The sequence below is a fragment of the Oncorhynchus clarkii genome, chromosome 19 (genome assembly GCF_045791955.1).
Source record: "Oncorhynchus clarkii lewisi isolate Uvic-CL-2024 chromosome 19, UVic_Ocla_1.0, whole genome shotgun sequence".
NCBI classification, from domain to species: Eukaryota; Metazoa; Chordata; class Actinopteri; order Salmoniformes; family Salmonidae; genus Oncorhynchus; species Oncorhynchus clarkii.
Window position 1 is genome coordinate 49,346,226 of NC_092165.1, and position 19,159 is coordinate 49,365,384.

The 19,159-nt window shown below is 42.0% G+C and overlaps 1 protein-coding gene across 1 annotated transcript in view; it reads right to left on the reverse strand.

Moving 5' to 3' along the window:
- LOC139375341 (tyrosine-protein kinase receptor-like) overlaps positions 1-19,159 on the reverse strand; it is an 83,469-nt gene that overhangs the window by 40,381 nt on the left and 23,929 nt on the right. Inside the window, exons 4-7 of the mRNA XM_071117036.1 lie at positions 17,870-18,098; positions 14,609-14,748; positions 14,354-14,488; positions 3,164-3,313 (exon numbers count right to left, since the gene is read on the reverse strand). Coding sequence (XP_070973137.1) covers positions 3,164-3,313; positions 14,354-14,488; positions 14,609-14,748; positions 17,870-18,098 — 654 coding nt within the window. The remainder of the gene's footprint in view (positions 1-3,163; positions 3,314-14,353; positions 14,489-14,608; positions 14,749-17,869; positions 18,099-19,159) is intronic.

Below are 19,159 nucleotides of genomic sequence, written 5' to 3' on the forward strand. Positions count from 1 at the left end.
TTACACAACATGCTGCTGGGCTTCATAATACTCAAGTGTTTTAAATAACTGATTGTAAATCATCGACAAACTGTCCAAAGGAATGTAATTCTATTCAGTGATAACCCAATAGGGCATTCCTCCTTTAGGCCAACAAAGCCTTTAGGTTCCAAATGTTTTGAAAACTTGAATTGGAATGAAAATCAAATCAAATTGTATTAGTCACATGCGCCGAATACAACAGGTATATAGACCTGCAAATAGTCTAGGTAGCCATTTGATTAGATGTGCAGGAGACTTATGGCTTGGGGGGTAGACGCTGTTTAAAAGCCTCTTGGACCTAGACTTGGCGCTGTGGTACCTCTTGCCATGTGGTATCATAGAGGAAAATGTCTATGACTAGGGTGGCTGGAGTCTTTGGCAATTTTTAGGGCCTTCTTCTGACACCGCCTGGTATAGAGGTCCTGGATGGCAGGAAGCTTGGCCCCAGTGATGTACTGGGCCGTACGCACTACCCTCTGAAGTGCCTTGGGGTCGGAGGCCGAGCAGTTGCCATACCAGGCAGTGATGCAACCAGTCAGGATGCTCTCGATGGTGCAGCTGTAGAACCTTTTAGAGATCTGAGGACCCATGACAAATCTTTTCAGTCTCCTGAGGGGGAATAGGTTTAGTCGTGCCCTCTTCACGACTGTCTTGGTGTGCTTGGACCATGTTAGTATGTTGGTGATGTGGACACCAAGGAACTTGAAGCTTTCAACATTGTCCACTACAGCCCTGTCGATGAGAATGGGGGCGTGCTAGGTCCTCTTTTTCCTGTAGTCCACAATCATCTCCTTTGTCTTGATCACGTTGAGGGAGAGGTTGTTGTCCTGGCACCACATGGCCAGGTCTCTGACCTCCTCCATATAGGCTGTCTCGTCGTTGTCAGTGATCAGACCTACCACTGTTGTGTCATCGGCAAACTTAATGATGGTGTTGTAGTTGTGCCTGGCTGTGCAGTCATGAGTGAACAGGGAGTACTGGACGGGACTGAGCACGTACCCCTGAGGGACCCCTGTGTTGAGGATCAGTATGGCGGATGTGTTGTTACCTACCCTTACCACCTGGGGGCGGCCCGTCAGGAAGTCCAGGATCCAGTCGCAGAGGGAGGTGTTTAGTCCCAGGGTCCTTAGCTTATTGATGAGCTTTGAGGGCACTATGGTGTTGAACGCTGAGCTGTAGTCAATGAATAGCATTCTCACATAGGTGTTTCTTTTGTCCAGGTGGGAAAGGGCAGTGTGGAGTGCGATGGAGATTGCATCATCTGTGGATCTGTTAGGGCGGTATGCAAAATGGAGTGGGTCTAGACATTCTGGGATAATGGTGTTGATGTGAGCATGACCAGTAGTCATTTAGGCAGGATACTTTAGTGTTCTTGGGCATAGGGACTATGGACTATGGTGGTCTGCTTAAAACATGTTGGTATACAGACACTGACAGGGAGAGGTTGAACATTTCAGTGAAGACACTTGCCATTTAGTCAGTGCATGCTCGCAGTACACGTCCTGGTAATCTGTCTGGCCCTGCGGCCTTGTGAATGTTGACCTGTTTAAAGGTCTTACTCACATTGGCTGCGGAGAGCGCAATCACACATTCTTCCAGAACAGTTGGTGCTCTCATGCATGTTTCAGTGTTACTTGCCTCGAAGCGAACATAGAAGTAGTTTAGCTTGTCTGGTAGGCTCACGTCACTGGGTAGCTCTCTACTGTGCTTCCCTTTGTAGTCTGTAATGGTTTGCAAGCACTGCCACATCCGAAGAGCGTCAGAGCCGGTGTAGTACGATTCGATCTTAGTCCTGTATTGATGCTTTGCCTGTTTGATGGTTTGTCAGATGGCGTAATGGGATTTCTTATAAGCTTTCGGGTTTGAGTCCCGCTCCTTGAAAGAGGCAGCTCTAGCCTTTAGCTCAGTGCGGATGTTGTCTGTAATCGATAGCTTCTGGTTGGCGTATGTACGTACGGTCACTGTGGGAACGACATCATCGATGCACTTATTGATGAAGCCAATGACTAATGTGGTGTATTCCTCTAAGGAATCCCGGAACATATTCCAGTCTGTGCTAGCAAAAAAGTCCTGTAACTTGAACGAGTCACTGGTGCTTCCTGATTTAATTTGAGCTTGTAAGCAGGAATCAAGAAGATAGAATTATGCTCAGATTTCCCAAATGGAGGGCGAGGGAGAGCTTTGTATGCGTCTCTGTGTGTGGAGTAAAGTTGGTCTAGAGTTTTTTCCCCTCTGGTTGCACATTTAACATGCTGATAGAAATTTGGTAAAACGGATTAAAGTTTCCCTACATTTAAGTCCCCGGCCACTAGGAGCGCCACCTCTGGGTGAACATTTTCCTGATTTCTTATGGTGGAATACAGCTCATTGAGTGCGGTTTTAGTGCCCGCATCAGTCTGTGGTGGTATGTAGACAGCTACGAAAAATACAAATGAAACCTTTCTAGGTAGATACTGTGGTCTACACCTTATCATGAGATACTCTGCTTCAGGCGAGCAAAACCTTGAGACTTCCTTAGATAACGTGCACCAGCTGTTATTTACAAAATTACACATCGGCGTCTTACCAGACGTATGTCATCCACGTCGGGCTCGTCGGACTCGTTAAAGGAAAAAAAGGATTCTGCCAGTCTGTGGTGATTAATCGCAGTTCTGATGTCCAGAAGTTATTTTCGGTCATAAGAGATGGTAGCAGCAACATTACGTATAAAATACGTTTCAAAAATAAGTTACAAACATCGCAAAGAAACAATAAAAAAAACACAATTAGTTAGGAACACGTAAAACGTCAGCCTTCTTCTCCGGCGCCATCTACAGACTTGAGTGCTACGGGCCGGTAGTCATATAGGCAGGTTACCTTAGTGTTCTTGGGCACAGGGACTATGGTGCAGGGACTATGGTGGTCTGCTTAAAACATGTTGGTATTACAGACTCGGACAGGGGGAGAATTAAAATCCCATTGGAGTCATAAAAACCCAAATGGATTTCCAGTCTCTGTGTAATATGAGAAAGAAACCTGAAGGATCATCTTTGCCTATACAGTGTTCTCATTCTGTAGTTCCCCTCTTAGCTCCAGGACCTGATAGAGAGGAGACTCAACAGCAACTGGTCACAATTGACCTGTTGTGTTTTGCACCATTTACCTTGTGTATTTTGCAGAGCTGTCCCCAGCATGTCTTCACTGTCTTCCAGTTCCTCCCCACTGACCCTCCTCCAAGAAGACAGCTCATTGGACGTTGACCAGCCACAGGACCCAGGCTCAAAGGAACAGTGGGCTCCATAGGGCAGAGAATCTCCATAGGGACACAGTGGACCAAAACATACTCACTTCACTGGCTCATTCAGTGATCTGTACACTTATAAATACTGATACAGCTTATAAAAATGAAAGCTTTTAGGAAAGTATGAAATAGGGCATGGTGACAAGATCTATTGATTACCCTTTTTAAAGAGCACCTTGTATTGTATACTAACTTGAGCACTCCAGCACATTATATTTTCTTCTCAAAATGTAGTGTCTTTTGAATGTGCAAAAGAAAGGCTATCCTATTGTGCTGAAGCCATGTCATCTCTCCAGGGTTCCACTATTCAATAGACATTATTCATGTCATTACTTACTGGAGGGATCAGTTTTATTCTCCATGTGGGAACTATTCTTTGCATTGAATGATGAATGTTTTGATTGAGTGTTGAGCAGGTTAGTGTTCTTCGTCATGAATCTTGTTCTGCAGGCAGCTCTGGAAGAGTGCTTAACCCTAACCTTTACCACACTGCTAATCCTAATGCCTAACCTTAAGCAAAAAAGCACATTTCTGTTTAAATTAATTTGTACAACATAGCAAATTTTGACTAAATATGAAACAGAATTAGCTCAGTTCTGCCTCCAGGACAAGACTGATGACAATACATGTCACCCTGTGAGTGTTGAGAAGGCTTGTATGACTAATGGTGTTGTTGTGAGCATTGATGCAAGGGCTGCAAGCACTGAGTGTACCTTCGTGTTTTCACTAATTGCTAAATTCACTGTATAATTTCACAAAGTTGCAGCTTAAAGGAGCATTTCAATTCAAATGACAGTTGAATAATGGTATTTCAGTTTCAAGGGGTGCCTCGGAGAAACAGTAACCTTAACAAACCCACAGATAATGGTCCAAAGAAACATATTAGCCTTAGTGGGAGGACTCTAGCTGGCACTTTTGTCTCTTAATGCAATGTCCATCTAGTGGTTGATATACTTTGCTCTTTGCGTAAGGGACTGAGACATAGAGAGGAGGAGAGCACTTACTGTTGGCTTACTGCTTCCAGTGAAAGGATTAACTACAGTGCCTTGCGAAAGTATTCGGCCCCCTTGAACTTTGCGACCTTTTGCCACATTTCAGGCTTCAAACATAAAGATAGAACTGAAAGAACTGAAAACTGCTGTTCACAAATGCTCTCCATCCAACCTCACTGAGCTCAAGCTATTTTGCAAGGAGGAATGGGAAAAAATTTTAGTCTCTCGATGTGCAAAACTAATAGAGACATACCTCAAGCGACTTACTGCTGTAATCGCAGCAATTGGTGGGGCTACAAAGTATTAACTTAAGGGGGCTGAATAATTTTGCACGCCCAATTTTTCAGTTTTTGATTTGTTAAAAAAGTTTGAAATATCCAATAAATGTTGTTCCACTTCATGATTGTGTCCCACTTGTTGTTGATTCTTCACAAACAAATACAGTTTTATATCTTTATGTTTGAAGCCTGAAATGTGGCAAAAGGTCGCAAAGTTCAAGGGGGCCGAATACTTTCGCAAGGCACTGTATTTATCGTAGTCATTAAACTTTAATATAGTTTATGCAAGCGGCATGCACCCTGCAAGTAGCACCGCACTCAACAAAAACAGTGTGATTTAAAGATGGGGAAACTCTTTTTCCCGGTGATGTTTCAAACATAATCTGATCCAACGTTATAAAACTTACTTTGAAATAATATTGTTTTTAGTGAGTAAAAAAATGTATCTAAGTGTAACAGTATAACTTTAGACCGTCCCCTCACCCATACCCGGGCGCGAACCAGGGACCCTCTGCACACATCAACAACAGTCACCCACGAAGCATCGTTACCCATCCCTCCACAAAAGCCACGGCCCTTGCAGAGCAAGGGGAACTACTACTTCAAGGTCTCAGAGCAAGTGACGTCACCGATTGAAACGCTATTTAGAGCGAACCGCTAACTAAGCTAGCCGTTTCACATCCGTTACACTAGCTAACAATGAATTATGGAGAAGGCCTATCCACGGAATAGTAGGGCCAAGTGTAATAAACGGCAATGTGTGGTGGCACTTGGTAAAACCAACATTTTTGCACGGATAGTACAATATTTAGAGAATAAAGTCAAAACGTTAGGCTACAGATATTTTTCTAAGCCATAATCACATGCGACTGCTGGCATCAGCACAGATCACAGTACACTAGACTGGCAGCCAGCCAGCCGGTACACAGGTGAGATGTTAATCTAGTTTGTTCATTACAGTGGCTTGGGTAAATGACATTACAAAAGGAAGCAAATAATTAGTAGAAATACATTTGTCGTAATTTCTATGTCGCCAGATTGACTTTAGATGCCGTATAATGTTAGCTAGCTAGATTGAGAGATCAGTGAATGATAGATAGCTAGCTAACATTAGCATTGATGGCTATTTTTATGAACTTTGTTTGCTAATGAAAACATTGTCACATCTAAAGTAAATTTGACAACTTAGTCACCTCTAGATATGCTAACATCTAACTATTTACATGACATATGTAGCTAGAGGTCTAGCTTCTTGAAGATGTCAATCATTAACAACTCGGATTTCCTGCACGACCGTGGGGTCGCAGAAGAATTCCTCTCAAAGTTGGAGGAGCAAAAGGTGTGTTCGCCATAGGGGAGTTCTGGAGGTAGTGCAGTGAGTGAATAGGGGGCGTAGAACCATACATAGGGGTAGCAGAATCACGCAGAGCTCTGCTCTCTGTCTGCATGAAGAATGTTGATCCTGACTTGATGCAATGTCACACCGTTGACAGCAAAATTCTTGAACCAGATTGATTACAGGTTCATAACTAGTCTACAGGTTATGGATCAGGTAACAGGCTAACACTTAAGACACACATGTCAATGATTAGGTGTTACATTGGTGTAGTATTTTTGCATTGACATGGCATACTCTCTAAACAATAATTCCAACAAATTGGCTACTAGGGTATGTCTGCAGTTGTTCGTCGACACCACTAGCAAACTCTACTGCTGCTACTACTGCTGTTACTACTGCTGTTACTACTGCTGCTACTACTGTTGTTACTACTGCTGCTACTACTGCTGTTACTACTGCTGTTACTAAGCTCTTACAATGATTACATTTCTCTAAAACAGGTTATAGGCTACATGTGCACCACCAAATCAAAGCAGTAGGCAAAATTAAGAGTGGAAAATAGACCAAATTATTAGGGTGAGGCACATGGGCTACTAACAGCTTACTACACAACATACATTTAGTATTACTTTCTTAGATACAGTATACATATCTCCCTGGCATATTACATAATTTATGCAGCAACATACAATACATTTTTGGACTCAACTTGTTGTGATGTGCTCACTTGAACAGGAAGGTGGCGCGGCAATCCTTTGTGGGAAAATTTTGTCACCAAACAATGTCATCAAAGTCTGGCATTCTCTGGATTTATGGTGCTTTCAAGACAACTGTGAACTCAAGGCTGAGTCATGATAACGTCAGTGATCTTCAGGTCGTAGCTCTAGAAAGAAGCCTGAGTTCCGGATTTACAATTCCGAGTTAGACAACCGTTCAAAACTTATTTTCCCAGTCAGAACTTGCTTTTTCCCCGAGTTCCCAGTTGTCTTGAACTCACAGAAGTCATATTTCGCAGCTCCGAGTTAACAGCTGTTTTGAGCTTGGCACAAATCATGGCCAACTTTGAATGTTTATCATTTTAAGCTTGGAAAAGACACATTTAATCCCAGACTTGGACCACACAGCCACTCCACTGAATAGCAGGCCAGTGATTGCTTTGCAATGCTTGCAGTTAGCCACTGATTTCTTCCAAACTACTCATTGTTGAATTTGCAATTTCCAACTTGTTGTGTAAGGTTTATGTCCAATGGCCGATGAGCAGTGAAATGTTTTATCTATGATTTCTCTTCATTATTTCTCTTCATATGATAAGGACTAAAAAGGATTTGCCAGTAGAAAGTCAACTTGATTCATGATAATGACTGCTAGCTAAGATTTAGAAAGTATAATGTTGACATGATCAGTCCAATAAAAGCTACTGTAGATTTGATATGTAGCCAATGAGCCTTCTTGGATGGGCACTTCTAATGTAACTCTATGGCAGCACCCAAGGGTTTTGAATTTTTGAGCTCTACTCTTAGACTTGTCGGTGACGTAGTGTCCCCATGAGAGACAGAACACTAAGCCAATCACACCGCAACTAGCGAACATTACCAACATCTACACTGGCTGCCCAACCACCACAGAAAGCATTGAGCTAGGCTGAAACACCTGCATTTTGGAGCTGCCTTACTCAAGAAAGCAAAAAAGAGACCATGTTTGTATGCAGCTTGTATGCAGCAATCATTTGAAATCTATGTGAAATCCATAGATTAGGGCCTAATGAATTTATATAAATTGACTGATTTTCTGATATGAACTGTAACTCAGTAAAATCGTTAAAATTGTGTGGCGTTTTATATTTTGGTTCTGTGTCTAATATAAGCATTTCGCTATACTGCCAACAGATGCTAAATATGTGTGTGACCAATAAAATTGAATTTGATATATACACATACACACACACAGTGGTGGAAAAAGTATTAAATTGTCATACTTGAGTTGGTGACAGAGCTGTTGTAACCGAGTCAGGATTATAGGCCTCCTTGCTCGCACACGCTTTTTCAGTTCTCACCATACATTTTCTATAGGATTGAGGTCAGAGATTTGTGATGGCCACTCCAATACCTTGACTTTGTTGTCCTTAAGCCATTTTGCCACAACTTCGGAAGTATGCTTTAGGTCATTGTCCATTTGGAAGAACCATTTGCGACCAAGCTATAACTTCCTGACTGATGTCTTGAGATGTTGCTTCAATATATCCACATAATTTTCCTGCCTCATGGTGCCATCTATTTTGTGAAGTGCACCAGTCCCTCCTGCAACAAAGCACCCCCACAACATGATGCTGCCACCCCCGTGCATCACGGTTGAGATGGTGTTCTTCAGCTTGAAAGCATCCCCGTTTTCCCCCAAACATAACAATGGTCATTATGGCCAAACAGTTTTATTTTTGTTTCATCAGACCAGAGGACATTTCTCCAAAAAGTACCATCTTTGTCCCCATATGCAGTTGCAAACCGTAGTCTGGCTTTTTTATGGCGGTTTTGGAGCAGTGGCTTCTTCCTTGCTGAGCAGCCTTTCAGGTTATGTCGATATAGGACTCGTTTGACTGTGGATATAGATACTTTTGTACCTGTTTCCTCCAGCATCTTCACAAGGTCCTTTGCTGTTGTTCTGGAATTGATTTGCACTTTTTGCATCAAAGTATGTTAATCTCCGAACGCTTCTCCTTCCTGAGCATTTGGAAATTGCTCCCAAGGATGAACAAGACTTGTGGAGGTCTATAATTTTTTTCTTTTTTTTTTCCTTTAGATTTTCCCATGATGTCAAGCAAAGAGGCACTGAGTTTGAAGGTAGGCCTTGAAATACATCCACAGGTACACCTCCAATTGACTCAAATTATGTCAATTAGCCTATCAGAAGCATCTAAAGCCATGACATCATTTTCTGGAATTTTCCAAGCTGTTTAAAGGCACAGTCAACTTCTGACCCAGTGGAATTGTGATACGTTGAATTATAAGTGAAATAATCTGTCTGTAAACAATTGTTGGAAAAATGACTTGTGTCATGAACAAAGTAGATGTCCTAACCAATTTGCCAAAACTATAGTTTGCTAACAAGAAATTTGTAGTGGTTGAAAAACAAGTTTTAATGACTCCAACCTAAATGTATGTAAACTTCCGACTGCAACTGTACAGTAAAAATGCAAACATACAGTAAATATATTTTTGCATATGCAAAGGAATAAAAAATAGGCCTATTTGTACTGTATGTTAGCTCAATTGTACGAAATAGATAAAGAAATCGCCAAAATACAGTCAAATCTAAATCATAAGTCAAGAAACAAATACTCCATTGCGGAAACAAAATCAATCAAATATGTTGTTTTTGTCCGGCCACAGATTTTCATCAACATCACAGGCGATATTCTCCTTGGCCAGACAGTGGAAAAATATCTTCTGGCATGACGCATCCACCCCTGAAAAGACTGGAATGTTACCATATGCCTCCTCCATTGCCTGGATTACGGCCATACGTTCATGGGGTTTGCGATCATACACCTTCATACACCTTGTGTCATGCACAAAGTAGATGTTGATCACATTGTAGGATTTTTTATGAATTTATTTGCAAATTATGGAGGAAAATAAGTATTTGGTCACCTACAAACAAGCAAGATTCCTGGCTCTCACAGACCCGTAACTTCTTCTTTAAGAGGCTCCTCTGTCCTCCACTCATTACCTGTATTAATGGCACCTGTTTGAACTTGTTATCAGTATAAAAGACACCTGTCCACAACCTCAAACAGTCCAAACTCCACTATGGCCAAGACCAAAGAGCTGTCAAAGGACACCAGAAACAAAATTGATGTGCTCTCGGTACCTAATGGAAGTCAGGCTACCTCTGGCGAGCACATGGAGGGCTGTGCGGCCCCCCAAAGAAATGCCACCCCACACCATGACTGACCCACCACCAAACCGGTCATGCTGGAGGATGTTGCAGGCAGCAGAACGTTCTCCACGGCATCACCAGACTGTCACGTCTGTCACATGTGCTCAGTGTGAACCTGCTTTCATCTGTGAAGAGCACAGGGCGCCAGTGGCGAATTTGCCAATCTTGGTGTTCTCTGGCAAATGCCAAACGTCCTGCACGGTGTTGGGTTCTAAGCACAACCCCCACCTTTGGACGTCGGGCCATCATACCACCCTCATGGAGTCTGTTTCTGACCGTTTGAGCAGACACATGCACATTTGTGGCCTGCTGGAGGTCATTTTGCAGGGCTCTGGCAGTGCTCCTCCTGCTCCTCCTTGCACAAAGGCGGAGGTAGCGGTCCTGCTGCTGGGTTGTTGCCCTCCTATGGCCTCCTCCACGTCTCCTGATGTACTGGCCTGTCTCCTGGTAGCGCCTCCATGCTCTGGACACTACGCTGACAGACACAGCAAACCTTCTTGCCACAGCTCACATTGATGTTCCATCCTGGATGAGCTGCACTACCTGAGCCACTTGTGTGGGTTGTAGACTCCGTCTCATGCTACCACTAGAGTGAAAGCACCGCCAGCATTCAAAAGTGACCAAAACATCAGCCAGGAAGCATAGGAACTGAGAAGTGGTCTGTAGTCACCACCTGCAGAACCACTCCTTTATTGGGGGTGTCTTGCTAATTGCCTATAATTTCCACCTGTTGTCTATTCCATTTGCACAACAGCATGTGAAATGTATTGTCAGTCAGTGTTGCTTCCTAAGTGGACAGTTTGATTTCACAGAAGTGGGATTGACTTGGAGTTACATTGTGTTGTTTCACATCTCGGAAAATATGTGTAATGTTGTACTTCTTGTTTGCGAAATTCGTGCTAATGTTGGGTTTTTGTGCTGGCGCCCAATAGACTCCCATTCACTGCTTGAAGGAGAGCGCTCCTTGTTCCAGAATCGCACACCAACACTCAGAGATCATTTACAAACGCAGGATTTGTGTTTAGTGAGTCTGCCAGATCAGAGGCAGTAGGAATGATTACCCGTTACATTGATAGGTGAGTGAATTTGACCATAATTCTGTCCCGCCTGAGCATTCTAAATGTAACAAGTACTTTTTGGTGTCAGGAAAAATGTATGGGAGTAAAAAGTTAATATTTTCTTTAGGAATGTAGTGGAGTAAAACAAAACAAAAATAGAAGTAGTAAAGTACAGGTACCCCAAGAAACGACGTAAGTAAAAATGCTTTAAAAAGTACTATTTAAGTACTTTACACCACTGTATAAAGTACCACTGTATAAAGTACTTAAGTGAATTTCATCATAATGAAGCATCTTATTTCTGAACAGCTATGTATAGTTATGACCCACCTAGCGGAGTGTTCTTGCCACAGCATTTTCTTGATAGGATTGTTCTGGACTTTTTTGTTGTTGTTGAATATTTAACTTATATTTGAAAAACAAGTGTCAGGGATAAAGATAACCACCATTGCACATTTTGAACAATTTGGAGGGATATATAGCTGCTCTAAGGATTCTTAATTATTAATTAATGTTATGCTAAAAACTGTATTGTCACCTCCTGCTGCATGATAATATTGCAGTCGACAGTCGATTTTGGTCAGTTTTTCTTGTCTGCTGAAATGACCTATGCCTTTGCTTTACTGTGTTGTGAGTATTTAAGCAAGTTTTATTTTCAAAAGCTGTTTTCTATGCAGTTATCCATATCAGGGCAATGTAATGAGGATAAAATAATGAAATGACAATGTACACTATTTCCAATAGTTTAGAATATTATATCATATTTCCTTTCCCCACAGATTGACAAATATGTTGTCCTGATCATGGATGATGCAGATATGGCCAGCTTCATTTCCTCATATGGAAATGTTGTGTTTTTGAAAAACTTGTGGAAAGCTGAAACTAAGCAAAGCAATGTGGAAGAAGAAGCCCACACCCCAGGAAGATCAGAGGAAGCAGACCAGAGGAAGACCAGAGGAAGATCAAGGACTCGTAGTATTGAAGTAGAGTGGATTCACACTGGTAACAAGGACACCAAACAAGTCAGAGCAAAGCAAGGAAGAGGCACCAGAAAGGTTGTTTTGGACTGCAGTGCAGGAGTTACTGAGATCCTGAAAGAGGGAAAGGATATTTTCTTCCGCACTGGACAATCCAGCAAAGGCCTTGAGACTGGCTTTGAGTTGTGGGACTTCAAACAGACTTCCAGGTGATTTTTCCACTGGTACAATATATGAGACAGTCAAGATACCCAAGTTGAGTTTCTATATTGTAACTAAGCCATTGCAAGAGACTTGAAGACACTTCCATCTCTGAGCCTTTGAGTGATGTGTCTCACGATGATGATGAATATGACAGCACTGAGTTCATTGTCTAGGAGGAAGACCAAGTATCAGAGGTCAGTCAGCATGGGCCAAGCATCACTGATTACACAGTCAGCACAGATATCCCCATCATCTTCAACCACCCAGTCATCAGAGCTGAACATTTCATCACTGATCGGCATTACCCTGAACTGAACTTATTAACATGGTAAGTTTAGGCCAAGGTCACTGCACAAGCTCACCAAGAATAAATAATATCACCAATTTAATGCAGATAATAAAAATAAGTGTTAAGGATAGCTGCTGGTGGGGTGTGTGTGATTGTTTCATCAGTAAGGTATAATAAACATAATTATTACCTGCACACGTTTAAGGAAGCAGAACTGTATCGGACTTCTATCCAGGAAGAGGTTTTGGAAGAGGTTCATCCAGAACTGCACACTTTGTTTTCTTAATATGCCCACCATGATTCAATTCACAAGTTTACAGTGCTACATCCATAAAGGAAACTTCAATCTTTGGCAAAACTGTCATTGTGGTTTCTGAGTAGAAACACCTGCATTTTTTCTACGAGCCCATTTTCGGTACCTCTTGTCAGTGCAGACCCTCTCTGGGCACGTTCCCAAATGCGTAACACATGTAATGAAGTAATCTGCTATTGCCTTTGGGTCATTGTTTGTGGTGTAAGCTTCCATCCACAAAACATAAAGGCTAAAGCCATCTATGAAGCCCTGTATTGCAATACCATATGGTTTCATTTTATCATATCCGTCCATATGCCATAGCACGTTGGGACCTTTGGTTGTGTACTCCACACCTTGACCTGGCGATCGATCATCTTGATTATCTGTCTTATAGTGTCTTGCGTTACTACAAAACCTCTCTGAATTGCACAAAGATGCAACCCTCTGTAGCCTTGCATTTGCCCATTAATGTTGATTTCACTGTACAACGGTCAATACCTCATCCAATTCCGTGTGGTTCCTCCTTCTGAAAAGACCCAATCTGCGGCACAAACTCCTTAAGGTCATAATACTTAAAATAATAAAGCCAATTCTAAATTATTGTCACACCCTGATCTGTTTCACCTGTCTTTGTGATTGTCTCCACCCCCCTCCAGGTGTCGCCCATCATCCCCATTATCCCCTGTATATTTATGTTCTCTGTTTGTCATTTGCCAATTCGTTTTGTTTCGTTTTGTTTCGTCAAGCGTTTTTCCCTCTGTTCCTGTCTCTCGATTGTTCCTGTTTTCTACTTTTCACGTTTTTTTACCTTTTCTGCCTGCCGTCCTGTACCTTTGCCCCACCTATCTGGATTAAGGACCTCTGCCTGCCCTTGACCTGTCTTTTGCCTGCTCCTGTTGGATTAATAAACTGTTGTTAATTTGATTTCGTCTGCATCTGGGTCTTACCTCAAATGTGATAATTATAGTTTTACCACGTTATCTAACTCCGGCCTTTCTATGGTGGAATGCACAGCAACAGGAAGCCAGGAATCATGCAATTAACCAAATCCCCTACTTTAAACTTGAAATATAACTGCCACATTATAATAATGGCACATTGTCTTCAATTTTTTCTTTCAAATTCATTCTTGAAATATTGACACTTTATTCTCGAAATATTGCCACCATATTCACAAAGCATTACACGTTATTCTTGTAATATTGCTACTTTATTTCTCAAAATTTAATTTTACATTTATTCTTGAAATATTGCCACTTTATTCACAAAATATTGCTACTTTATCCTCGTAATATTGTCACTTTATTCTTGAAATATTGCCACTTTTCACAAAATTTTATTTTGAATTTATTGTCGAAATATTGACACTTTATTATCGAAATATTGGCACTTAGAAAAAATATTCTCAGTGCAAAAAGAAATAAAAATAACTTTTTTTTTTTTATTAGTTTTTGTTTTCTCTCTTGAATTGGGCCTAATACTCTTCCGTACCTATCTGAAAGGTCAGAATATTACACAACTTAATCGTATTTCTCAAAGTATGAAGTTTAGATAAAATATAAACAACGTGTTTCTTGGAAAGATTAGATACAATGTACACATACAGTACACAGGGCCCAGAGTTTTTCCTGGCCCATGAGTAATGTAATGTAATGTTGTTGCACTGTTGATGCCCTCACAGACTCACCACAGATAAATCCCTCATCTTCCCCTAGGGGGCAGTCACTGTGGAAGTCACACACACTAGTCTTGTCAATGCAGCTGCCCAAGTCACAGTGGAAAGACTTGCTCTCGTCACAGTCTGTGCCTAGCTCTTGGTGACCTGGAACAAGAAAGAGCTCACATTTAACTTCTGGTTTAGTCCACCATAATACGCTAAAGTAAAAATAGCATTACATTTTGATGTTTCTATTGATGTTTGGATATGTAGTTCAGAACATACCCATGTCACAGTCTCTGAGGTCCAAGGAGTCGAGGGCCAGAGAAGCCCTTTCCTTCCCCAGGCAGGTGGAGTAGAGTAGGGTCACTTGGAAGGGCTCATCCACCTCTCCAATAACCACCTCCAGCACCTCCCACTGGGCCCTATTCCTAGCAAACAGAGGGTTAAGTGTGTGTGTCTGCAGTATGTATGTGTGTTTCTGCGTGTTTGTTTGTGTGTCTGGACGGCAAAATGTTGAAAGCACTTTCTGTTCAAATAAGTATCTAAACAGCCTTGTCTATTGTCCCAAACAGTGTTTGGCCATCTGTGCAGTAAGTAGATAAACAACTTTAGTTTAATGAGAGAAGTGTGTTGCATCTACACTACCGTTCAAAAGTTTGAGACTGGTTGAGACTGGTGTTTTTCATGTACAATTTAATGAAGCTGCCAGTTGAGGACTTGCGAGTAATTTGTTCTCAAACTAGACACTCTAAGTCCCTAAGAGCTTCGCACACCTGGATAGTACAATATTTGCACATTATTCTTTAAAAAACTCTTCAAGCTCTGTCAAGTTGGTTGTTGATCATTCAAGTCTTTCAAGTCTTGCCATAGATTTTCAAGCTGATTAATGTCAAAACTGTAACTAGGCCACTATGGAATATTCATTGTAGTCTTGGTAAGCAACTCCAGTGAATATTTGGCCTTATGTTTTACGTAATTATCCTGGTGAAAGGTGAATTTGTTACACAGTGTCTGAACCATGTTTTCCTCTATGATTTTGCCTGTGTTTAGCTCTATTCTGTTTATTTTTATCCTAAAAACTCCCTAGTCCTTGCCGATATCAAGCATACCCATAACATGATGCAGCCACCCCTATACTTGAAAATACTCAGTGATGTGTTGGACTTGCCCAAAACAGATTCAGGACAAAAAGTTAATTTCTTTGCCACATGTTTTACAGTGTTACTTTTGTGCCTTATTGCAAACCGGATGCATGTTTTAAAATATTTGTGGCCTCCCGAGTGGCGCAGTGGTCTAAGGCACTGCATTGCAATGTTAGCTGTGCCACTAGAGAATCTGGGTTCAAGTCCAGGCTCTGTCGCAGCCTGCAGTGACCGGGAGACCCATGGTGCAAGGTACAATAGACCCACTGTCGTCTTGGTTAGGGGAGGGTTTGGCCGGCAGGGATGTTCTTGTCCCATCGCGTACTAGTGACTCCTGTGGCTGGCCGTGCACAGGGCATGCTGACACGGTCGCCAGGTGTACAGTGTTTCCCCTGACACATTGGTGCGGCTGGCTTCCGGGTTAAGTGGGCATTGTGTCAAAGAAGCAGTGCGGCTTGGTTGTGTTTCGGAGGATGCACAGCTCAAGACCATCACCTCTCCCGAGTCTGCATGGGAGTTGCAGTGATGAGACAAGACTGTAACTACCAATTGGGGAGAAAAAGGGCAAAAAAATAAAATAAATATAATTAAAAAAATGTAAACAATTTATTTTCACTCTGTCAGTACAATGTTGTTGATTAATCTCTGCAACTGTTTCCTTCCTCTCCGGCAACTTAGTTAGGAAGGGCGCCTGTACCTTTGTAGTGACTGTGTGCAGTGAGTGTAATTAATAACTGCACCATGCTCAAAGGGATATTCAATTTCTGCTTTTTTTTTACCCATCTACCAATAGGTGCCCTTCTTTGCAAACCATTGGGGGAAAAAACTGGTCTTTGCAGTTGAATATGTGCTTGAAGCCCACTGGGCACACACTAGTTGAATTAATGTTGTTTCCACATCATTTCAATGAAATTATGTTGAACCAACGTGGAAAAGACATTGAATTGACATCTTTGCCCAGTGGGAATATTGATTTCACATTGGCTCTAATGCTGTTTCTGCTCCTGCAGTACCATACAATAACCATCTAACTGAGATTCCCTGAGCTCAACGACAACACAGGAGGTATGAGACCCCACTGCATGGCATCTTAAACCACTTTCATTTGGAACAGAGAAATCCAGTAATTCTCTAATCCTTTTATCTGAGACCTGTCAGATATGCATTAACATCGACAGGGCTGTAGTGGAGCAAGTCGAGAGTTTCAAGTTCCTTGGTGTCCACATCACCAACGATCTATCATAACATTTAAAAAATATATATATTTAACCTTTATTTAACTAAAAAATAAATTACATATAAATATAGGACAAAACACATCACGACAAGAGAGACAACACAACACTACATAAAGAAAGACCTAAGACAACAACATAGCAAGGCAGCAACATATGACAACACAACCTGGTAGCAACACAACATGGTAGAAGCACAAAACATGGTACAAACATTATTGGGCACAGACAACAGCATAAAGGGCAAGAAGGTAGAGACAACAATACATCATGCAAAAGCAGCCACAACTGTCAGTAAGAGTATCCATGTTTGAGTCTTTGAATGAAGAGAGTGAGATAAAACTGGTTGGGCAATGGGTCCCCAGATCCTCAAAACGTTATACAGCTGCACCACCGAGAGCATCCTAACAGGTTGCATCACAGCCTGGTATGGCAAGTGCTTGGCATTTGACTGTAAGGCGCTAGAGAGGGTAGTGCGTACGGACCAGTACATCACTGGGGCCAAGCTTCCTGCCATCCAGGATCTACAATAATAGGCGGTGTCAGAGGAAAGCACATAAAATTGTCAGAGACTCCAGTCACCCAAGTCATAGTCGGTTTTCTCTGCTAACGCACGGTAAGCGGTACCAGAGCGCCAAGTCTAGGACCAAAAGGCTCCTTAACAGCTTCTACCCCCAAGCCATAAGACTGCTGAAAAATTAATCAAAACGCCACCGGACTATTTGCATTAATCCCCCTATTTGTTTTGTACACTGCTGCTACTCGCTGTTTAATATCTACCCCCGCACACTGACTCGGTACCCCTTGTATATAGCCTCGTTATTGTTATTTTTATTTTGTTACTTTTTATTATTTTTTACTTTAGTTTATTTGGTAAATATTTTCTTAACTCTTCTTGAACTGCACTGTTGGTTAAGGGCTTGTAAGTAAGCATTTCACAGTAAGGTCTACACTTGTTGTATTCAGCGCATGTGACAAATAAAGTTTGATTTGATTTGCTACGAACTTACTCAAGATGCAAGGTAGAGTACCGCAAGTGAGATACACATGGTCGCACTAAAAATCTTGTTGAGCAAATGCTACTACTGTAAGAATACAAAAGAGAGATTGTTGAGAAGTTGTGTAGAATGTTAAAGTGAACAAACATAAAATCAAAACATGCTAACCTGGTGCTATCTTGGTCTCTGCCACTGAGAGCTGTTGTACTGATGACAGACGCTGATTCGACTGGTTTCACTAAGACTGAGAGGTTTCCAGCGGTGGGCCCCAGCTCAAAGCGGGCCAGCTGCAGATGGCACAGTGGGCCACTACTGTAGACCACTGGACTAGTGATGTAGTATTCACACTTCCTAGACGCCCTGGAGGAAGCGGAGGGACTCAAAAGCAGGAAGTGACCTGGAATGGGGGGGACAGACAATAATTTCCACAAAGTCAACTGAAGTGTTTGGACGAAAAACCCAACCCATAGCGAAATATTTGTATTGTTCTGACTGAAAGCAGTATTTTCAGTTAATTATGAAGCAAAACAACACATCAAAATGATTAGGGGAAAAATGCTGCATTATCCTACTGCACATAAACCTCCTTACAGTGTTACACACCGTAGCTCTGTTTCTCTTGGCCGGGTCCCCCCCAGCGCTCAACACACGTCACCATCTCTCTAACAATTCCATTACATCTCCCTGAATACAGCTGTCATGACGTGGACCTTTCTGGATATAGATTGTGCCTTCCCCCTCTCTCTCACTCTCTCCTAAACCCAGGTTCTGTTATCTCAGGCCGTAAATTCCTGGCGGAGACTCTCTCCCCCAGCCATGCAGTATAGAGAGAGAGAGAGTTTCACAGTAGAACAAAGGAACTTCTACTACATCACAGAACTGAACAATATCCATGTTTTGGAGAATGTGTAAACGGTCAGTGGAGAAGCCAGCTACGACCGGTCTGTTTTCTTTTTCATGTTTGTGACCAAATGAAAGACAATACAGCCACATTACATGACTCTGTTTATACAAGAGCCTCTGTTAGGAGGTTTGCATCTAATTATTGTATAAAATGAACGGGTAAAGATTAAACTATTTGTGAAATGATGTAATGTGATGTTAAACCTTTAATGTGAGAGTTTGCATTTCCTTTAAAGTTTAACTAAGTCATTGGCCCTCCCCCATGAGCACAGACACGATCCGGCGTCATGGAACAGCCCTTTCCTATTGTTACGAATAAAACCCCCTCCTGCGGAAATCCTCTTTAGACCATGCATACCTCGGTGTCAGCTGAGCTGGCACAGGTTAGAGTACCAAGACTGAGCAATCCCACAGCGTGAGCTGTGATTGCGAATAGTTATTGAATTCCTGACCATACCACGTGGAGCATTGGCTACACGGCTGGAAATGGTTCAACTCTGAGACTATCGAACCCTACCGAATAAGAGAAAATCTTAGATACTAATTACTAGTCTG